An 8,775-nucleotide genomic window follows, 5' to 3' on the forward strand; every position below is an offset into this window, starting at 1 on the left:
CTTTTGGTTCATGAATTGTGTCTTAAGTTTCTTAATGACTGTCCTGCAGGATATTATGGCTCATAGCTGTGCTTCCAATAAAAAAATGCTATGTTTACCACACACATGTAGAAAAAAGAGTTAGGTATTCGTTTGAATTCTGAAACTAATCCTTCATGACTAGAACCTTTGCATGTCTATTATGCCATTTGGTAATTTATCAGTTCTCAAGCAGAACTTGAATTTAGTAGTTTTCCAAAATTTCTAGTTCAAAGTAAATAGCAAATTTTTTTCCTTTAGACTAATTTCAGCTTAACATAATAAAAATGAGGAAAACGTCACCCACTTAAAAACAGCTTAAATTGCATGCACTTTGTCACTGTAAATAAACAAGGTAAACATTGACATGACTTCAGATTATTCTTGGACTGAAAAAAAATTCTGCAGTTCAAAATAAATTCCGCCTTTGGTCAACATTTTGGATGCGATTCAAATTTTCTCATAAAATAAACATATTTTAAAGAGTGTTTTCTGTTTCACTGCATAATTTCTAGCCAACAGAAATGACAGTGGTATCTTCAAAGTTTATTATGTGTCAGATCAATAGGCATTATGCTGACCTAACAGAGCCATCAAGGGGCAGTACCTTCCTTCTATTTAACCCTTACCAGTGAGACAGGAAGCAGAGCCTCCCAGGGAACGGGTCAAAAAGTGAAACTTTTATGTTTGTTTGCTTAATAGTAAAAGTATTCTTTTTTTATATAATAGAAAGTGAGCTAAATCTTTAGTTAACAAAGTAAAATGTTCATTAAAGTAGTCTTTAGGATAGTTTTTCAACAAAGGGAAGACTTTTACATTTTGCATGATAAATTGTTAAGCATGAGCTTAAAATGAAAAAGCCCATCACAACAGATTGTAAATTTTTTTTCTGCTGCTTTTAGAAGTGCCTCGATCATTTCTGCAGTTTCTGTGCTTAAGTATTTACTATTTTATTTAAACAAATTTTTAAAAATGAACATTCTGAGACTTTGCAACATTATTAAGAAAAGCTGTCCATACTTTACCATGTTGTTACATGTGTTTATCTGCTGATTATAAAATGTGTTAAACAGTATTTTAAAAACAAAAAAAAATGCAGCGCTGAGCTTTGATTAATTCAGTGAACAAAGCATATGCTGTTGGTTCTGTTCTATGAAATTTGAATATGATCAATAAAACCTTTTAAAAGAGCAACTTTGGCTTTTACGATTGTACTGCCGACCATGGTTGGGTTTTTTGTTTGTTTTTTGTTTTTTATCCCAGTAAACTCTGAACTCATACTGTTAATTTAGGCAAGAAAAACCACTTTCAGGCTACCATGCTAATTAATGTCTTTTTATATATGTTTTTGTCCTCTTTCTGGATTTTCTTTAGGTTAGAAGCTGTGTACTGTGGTTGTTACCCACTATGTCCAAAAGATTTGGTTTATCCCGAAATATTTCCAGGTAGCTATTCCAATATACTTTCATCCTTGTTGTAATTTAATCTATGATAAACTAAAAGTTTAAAAATAAACTCAAGCAAGAGCGATTGTTTATGTGGCAAGTCAACATGTTAGTATTAAGGAAAAATTTTATGTGTTTTAATGCATTAGAGCAAGCTTATATTTACCATCTGCTCTTTTAAGATAACAGAAAAAGCAAGTTTTCAAACAGCATTCTCCATTGTTAGCCTACACATCCCATAATGATAGAATTTTATAAGCAGGTCAGTGTTGCTGCAATTGCTTGCAGATTTTTTTAATGATATATACTGAGAGAAATCAAGGACTGAAAATCATACCAAATTGTTTAAACAATTGACTAGTTAATAATATGCAACTGTTGTACAGGATACATACAAGTATAGTGTCAGTTCTTGGAAAAAAATTTCATCACTAAATATGTCACATATGCATTGTGTTACATTAGAATAATGTATTTTAATCACCCAGAGGAGATGTCTAAACAGCACAACTACACAGTCTTATTTAGCATTAAACATCCTTGTGAGCTGAGGTAACCTTATAAAATCATGCTTAAATAATGTAAAACACAAGGCAGCACAGAGCAATATGCATTTTTAATTAGTAAAGTGACTAATATCAAGTGTGTGCTTTGAGGTTTTTGTTTCATTAAAAATGTATCTGTTTTTCCTGCAGCTGAATATCTGTATTCCACACCTGAACAGCTTTCAAAAAGGCTCCAGAATTTCTGTAAGAGACCAAATATTGTACGAAAACATCTCTATAAGGTAGTTACTGAGAAGAAATTTACATGATATAAATGCCATACTGAAGTATAAAGAAAAATCTTTTAAAAAAAAACATTTAATTAAATACTAATGTTTAAAGGAAACATGCAAGGAGGGATATTAGTTGTTACACTAACAAGGATTAATTAAACTGAATGCTAGTTGTATTAACCCAGGTCTTATGAAATACGTGCACTTAATGCACAGTACATGCTTTTTTAAAATTTATTGTTTTCTAAGATCACTGTCCTTTACATTTAGTCCTAAGGGGCTTATAAAAATGAACCTGGATTAATGTAACTCATTAGTTTAAAAGGAAGTAAAGGAAAGATACTACAATTATACTAATGAGAATAAGCCTTTCTTCCTATCATAATGTCCTCTAAGTCCTCAAAAAATGCAGGTGAATGATATTAGTGAAGTTTGGTGTTCATTTCTGAACTACTTTAAAGATGTCTTTCAGAAGTTGAGTATTTTTCCTCATCCTCTTTAATAACATGACATAAAAATCCTCAGCTTGTTTAGAATCAAGACCATCAGCCCCAGCTCTAAATGTTAGAGTCAGAAGGAAAATTGTATATATAAATAGCATGTTCATTTGGGCCCCCTGTTCATTATCTGCTTTCCTCACCTGAATGAAGAATTTTACATTGTTGAAATGGTACAAACAAAACCTAAAAGTATAGATAACTAAAGTGGGATAAAACTGCTTTATGAGTTGCAAGGTAACTCTAGGCCATGAGTAATGTTCCTTTCTATACCTGTGAATATAGCATCTTTATTTTACATACATATATTTAATATAGTTTACAATCTAGCAGTTTTATAATTTAGCATGTTTTCACTTTTCTATGTTAATATATAAGCTCCTACATAAAATACAATGCTCTGCCTTTTTTCACCTTTACTCATGGAGATATATATACATATATATATATATATATATATATATATATATACACACATACATACCTAGTGATATATCAAAACATGACTTTGTTACTCCAGGAAACAGTTAAACTTCAAGAAAAAGGGAGAGAACCAAAAATGCAATTTAACACCCAATTTCAAGCTCATTATCTTTCATTGTCTATTAACTTGGCAATGGTTCAGAAGGTAGCTCATAATAGTTTAAAATGCTGACTGCACAGTTCCAGGCTTCAGCATCACTCCTGAGTCAATACCATTGTATCGTACACATGTGGAGCCTCAGAGAATGCAGACCTCCAAGGCTCACCACAGTACTTCCTCATGTTTAAAGTTCAATAGTAGTTATGTTCATATAAAACACATATCAGATTGTGATGGGCAATCCAGACATACAGATTATGAAAATTAAGGAAATATAGTAAATATTACTATAAACAGATTCATTTGCCATATATGATATAATCTTATTTTCATTGAGTTCATAGTTAAATTAATGTTTTGTTAAGCTCCCAGTGAATTTTTGCTGAAGTACTTACAAATATATTTCCACTATCAAAATGTATCTGCCTTTAATGTTGCTTCAGACTTGGCCTTATTAAATCTTGTTGCCCTACATCTGTGAATTTTTAACCATTTCAAAAGTTACTGCAACAAGTTGTCTGCAGCAGACCTCTAGTTAAAATATTTTAATATAGTTACTGCCATAACAGGACCATAATTGTTTATTTTACAAAACAACCTCTGGAAAAAATCTAAAAGAATGTTAGTTTAGTGGTATGATGTTAATATACAAAATTCTTCATAAGCTTAAAAAATAATTTATTCTGTAAATGTTACTTCACTGAATTACTACATGTTGCCGTATATGTTTTTAATTTTCCATCATAAAATCCTCTATCTTAAAGTTTTATAAATTACTAACTTATAAGTACTTACATGTGTAATTTATTTTTAAGTATTTTACAGTAGACTTTTGTTGTAACATACTTTCCTATATATCCTTCTTTGTAGATGTTACTGATGTTGTATCTAAAAGATAACCAAAAGATTAAATAAATTAATATAAAATCATGTAGTCAAAAAGTTTTAAGATGAAATTATTAAGAGGAAGTGGTACATTATAAGCTGTTGAGTTTAAAATTAGAAAGGAGCATAAATTTGGTTTTCTAACCATAAAATTTAGGTACAAAGTTGAAAGAATATCTCTTAACTAAATTATGATAACTTTCCCACAACAGCTTTTGCCTACTTTTCTTAGGCACTAATAAACGATTTTTGGAGGACTGTTTTGTGAAGAGAATGTTAGGATTCTTTTTATAAGATTTATTCCACTGTACAGTGCTGTTTTGCTTTTATAAAGCTTATTCTTCTAAGATCTAAAAGGATAGAATGTCACAGAATTCTTTAATTTGTTACTTTTATATTTTCACACCTTATTTTTTTGGTATTAAAAGTTTATATTTAAAACCATTTCAACTTTTTACAATATAAAGTTCACTTTAGGATATAATTTTTCATATGGGATGATACTTAGAAATTTAATGACTAGAATAAGGCTACTAACACTTGCCTTTCTTCTCACTTGAGACATTATGTTTTCAATGAGAGTTTAGGAGCTATAACATGCAGCAGGATTTGAAACAGAATTGTAGTAACTGAAAAACAGAAATGGAATTTTTTTTTAATTTATTTATTTATTTATTTATTTGAGAGAGACAGACACAGAGAGAAAGACAGATAGAGGGAGAGAGAGAATGGGCGCGCCAGGGCTTCCAGCCTCTGCAAACGAACTCCAGACGCGTGCGCCCCCTTGTGCATCTGGCTAACGTGGGACCTGGGGAACCGAGCCTCGAACCGTGGTCCTTAGGCTTCACAGGCAAGCGCTTAACCGCTAAGCCATCTCTCCAGCCCAGAAATGGAATTTTTTAAGTGACACTTTCTGCTATAGAACTTCGTGGCCATAACTCTCACCTGAAATGATTTCTGGCCTGAGTTATTTAAAGTCCTCAGGTGCATACAAGTGTGCACACTTTTCCCTTCTTCCTTCTTTCCTTTCTCCATCTCCCTTCCCCTCCCTTCATACACACACACACGCACACACACACACACACACACACACACACACATTTTTCTTAGGATCTTTAAAGAAATTCAACACATGATATAATTAAATGTTTCTCAATCTTAAAAAATTCAAAAGCCACTTTCTTAGTTTAAAAAATGACATTAAAACTCTTCCTAAAATGTTTACATATATGAGTTAGTCATTGACTGTAACTTTCTTGTCACATGAAAACATGTCCTGCTCAGTAATTTTCAGACTGGAGAGATAGCTTAGCAGTTAAGGCACTTTCCTGCAAAGCCTAAGGAACCAGGTTATATTCCCCAATGCCCATGTAAAAACCAGATGCACAAAATGCCACATGTTTCTGGAGTTGTTTGCAGTGGATGGAAGCCCTGGTGTACACATTCATTCATTCTCATTCTCTCTCTCCTCCTCCCACCCTCTTTCTCCCTCTCAAATAAATAAGTAAATGAAATTTTTAAAAAGAAAAAAATAGGTTTCATTTTATCCACAGTAGGGAGTTCCTCTGGATTCTTGCCTACCTGGAATAAAAGTTTCTAGAAGAAATTGTAAGATAGCCAGCAATAGGTTGACTTCCTACACTCACTTTTCAAACCAAACAAGTCTACACCATAAGATTACAGGGGGGTTGGGTTGCCTCCATTTTACTAACTGAACATTTCCAACAGTTATTTGAGTTCAGTATTGTATATTGTCAGACAACCATTAATCATTTGATCTTAAACTCTATAACCCTTGTTATCAGTACTGATACAAGAACAAAAATATAGAGCCAGTGTTTAGAGTAGACATCATCTGAACTGTGAGGAGGAATTTAGTCTATTTCTCATTTGCTCTTATTTATAGATTGAGCAATCACTAGGGTGGGTGGGTGGGGGGGTGTTTGTTCACAGACAGTGGGGCAAGACTATTTTACTTTTTGAGAGGGGCCAGCCATTTTTTAAGATTTTTCAGAGGGTAGCTGTCGATTTGTCTTCTTCAAGTTCTTTAGCATTTGAGACCTTTATAAACTCTGTTATTTGGAGGAAAGAAGAATTTTCAGATTTCTGCCTAAAACTAATTCCAAGCATTGATTAAGCTTACAAGGCAGACTCAATGCCCAGAAAAGCCATTTGTGGTTCCCTTAATGATGTCAGGCTACATCTATCCAAACCACAGCCAAGCCACTTTTAAGTTCTCTTCTGGAGACAGTCACTTTAGAGGCCCCTTTTAATTTGAGTTTATATTCTAGGTATAGACAAGGCATTGCTCACTGGTATTAGCAGTCCTCTAAAAAACTTTACTTTTTCCTTAAAAATTAAAAAAAATGGTATTTGTGATATTTTAAGAACTTACCAAAATTTCTCAAGGCACAACATCAAAATGTAAGGCAACTTCTCACTCTCAACCTTTTTCTCTTTTTTTCTTATCTCCCGTATTCCTTCCTCATTTTCTTCTCTCTTCCCCTTCCTTTTTCCCTTCCCCCTTGATTTTGTGTGGTTTAGTTTTCCTTTGATTTGTCTAAATAATATAAAATCAGGAAGTCCCCAATACAGTAAGCTTTGGCAGGCTCAGATTGGTTGCAGGTTTTGTCTTTTCTGCTGTGGGTGATTATTTTTTTTTATCCTCTATATGATTCATCTACAAATCTAGAATTTTTTTCAACCATAATAGCATTTTCCCCCTGAGGTAGTGTTATAATGAAATAACGAATATAAACCCATTTGTAAATGAGAAGCACTTTATAAATTCTTTGTAATAGTAAGGACATTTATCTTGTGACTTCACTACTTAAAAGTGAAATTCACATTAGCCAAACTATGTGTTAAGAGTGTAATGTACCTTCTGTTTAGAAAAGTTAAAAGTTGAATGATAAACTTTTGATTGCTATCCCCCATAAGGTAAGCCAGGAATTGTGTGTAGCAGAATGTCCCCACTGGTAAAAAGCTTCCTCCTCCAGTTAGAAACAGTGACACTTTAAACCAGTCAGAAATGGGGCTTTCTTGAGGTGATGGAACTCAAGAACCGTGCGTTTGGTGGCTTTTTGGAATCCTGTGGGTCTGGGTGATGTGAGCTTGCAGTCTGGCTTTGCTGGCGTCTCTGATTCGGTGGTTCATGCTTCCTCACTGCTTTCTTTTCTCGCCCCCCCCCCCTTACAGGGTGAAGTGGCTCAGTTTTCGTGGGCAGCCCTACACGGGAAATTCAGGTCTCTGCTTACAACAGAACCTAGTGAAGATTTGTGACAGATGGGGCTAAGTCACAAACTTGCAGCCTAAGGCAGAATCTGAAGAACTTTCCAGAGTGTGCCCATATTTACCTGATCAGAGAGAAAAGAAAATCTGCAGAGGAAGCTGAGCCTGGCTGCTTGTCATAGCTGACACAGAGCCATCTGCCACAAACCTGTGGCGGCTTCAGATCTCCAATCCCTGCCACCACCCCAACTCAAATTAAATACAGATTCCTAGAGACGTTATGATGGCTACACATGTCCTCGGCATCACATGTAGGAGACTGTTCAAAAAAAATATGTGGCCTGTTGTATAACCGCACTCATGTATCCCATATGTGGTGCCACATTGAATTTCCGGTTGAATCCGTTTTTATCCTTTGTACTAGATGACATGGTGCCTGAATTCTTTCTTTTTGCCGACACGATGGCAGCCAAACTGCAGCTTCAAACGCTTGCACTTGGCTGAGTTTCTACCTGGGCTGCCAGGTTATCATCGGAGCCTTCTTGTGTCCTCAAAGGGCCACAGGCCCTGAAAGGAGGCTCAGAATGCTTCCGGACTAATTGGGCAGCCATCTCAGAACGGTTGTGGGCAAAGGACTGCTTTAACACTTTCTTTTTAGCAAATTAATGAGTCTCTGGCGCAGGAGTTTTAAGTGAAGGTATTAATAAGGGGTCTGGCAGGTATTCCCATGATTCACAAGCGTTACATTTGCATTTAATTAATGTTAAAGAAAGTTGCAAGATAAACAGCTGTAATTCGGACAGACATGGTAAGTACAGTCAGTGGAGCCCTGTCACCCAGAAAATGAACACTGAGATAGATACCTGTTTGAATCTTTTCCAGGAAAATAATAGAGGAACCAAACTACTCCTAACAAAACTCATTAATTTGATACAACTATTCTTCAAGAATATTCAACTACAAATGTAATCTTTTCAAGATAAATCACTTATGATTCCAATAGTTAAGCTGCTGGATTTGATGGTGGAAAAAAATGTTTGGATTTACTAGATTGTACAATAAATTTTTAATAAAGTGTCCACTACAGTTTGTAATTAGCATGTTCACTTACATGTAGGTGTGTACATCTATCTGTGTATTTCTCACTGAATGTTTTTCTTATGTCAGAGGCAACAAATACAATTTTTTCTTTTCCAGATGAGTAAAGATCTGTTTTGCAAATGTTTACTAGATATTATGATATTTCCAAGATTGTCTTTGCATTCTGGAAGGCAGGAGGTAAACATTTGTACTCATTAAGGTAAAGTCTGTTGAGAAACCATCTTCTGCTTATGCACA

General features: G+C 34.4%; 1 protein-coding gene across 5 annotated transcripts in view; it reads left to right on the forward strand.

Moving 5' to 3' along the window:
- Nucleotides 1-8,534, forward strand: part of Gtdc1 (glycosyltransferase like domain containing 1) — a 378,813-nt gene extending 370,279 nt beyond the window's left edge. For all 5 annotated transcript variants that reach the window (XM_045148535.1, XM_045148536.1, XM_004651817.2 and 2 more), the window contains 3 exons: nucleotides 1,393-1,463; nucleotides 2,159-2,250; nucleotides 7,405-8,534. In XM_045148535.1, coding sequence (XP_045004470.1) covers nucleotides 1,393-1,463; nucleotides 2,159-2,250; nucleotides 7,405-7,488 — 247 coding nt within the window. In that variant the 3' untranslated portion in view covers nucleotides 7,489-8,534. The remainder of the gene's footprint in view (nucleotides 1-1,392; nucleotides 1,464-2,158; nucleotides 2,251-7,404) is intronic.
- The last annotated feature ends 241 nt before the right edge of the window (nucleotides 8,535-8,775 follow it).

The sequence above is a fragment of the Jaculus jaculus genome, chromosome 4 (genome assembly GCF_020740685.1).
Source record: "Jaculus jaculus isolate mJacJac1 chromosome 4, mJacJac1.mat.Y.cur, whole genome shotgun sequence".
Taxonomy (NCBI): Eukaryota; Metazoa; Chordata; class Mammalia; order Rodentia; family Dipodidae; genus Jaculus; species Jaculus jaculus.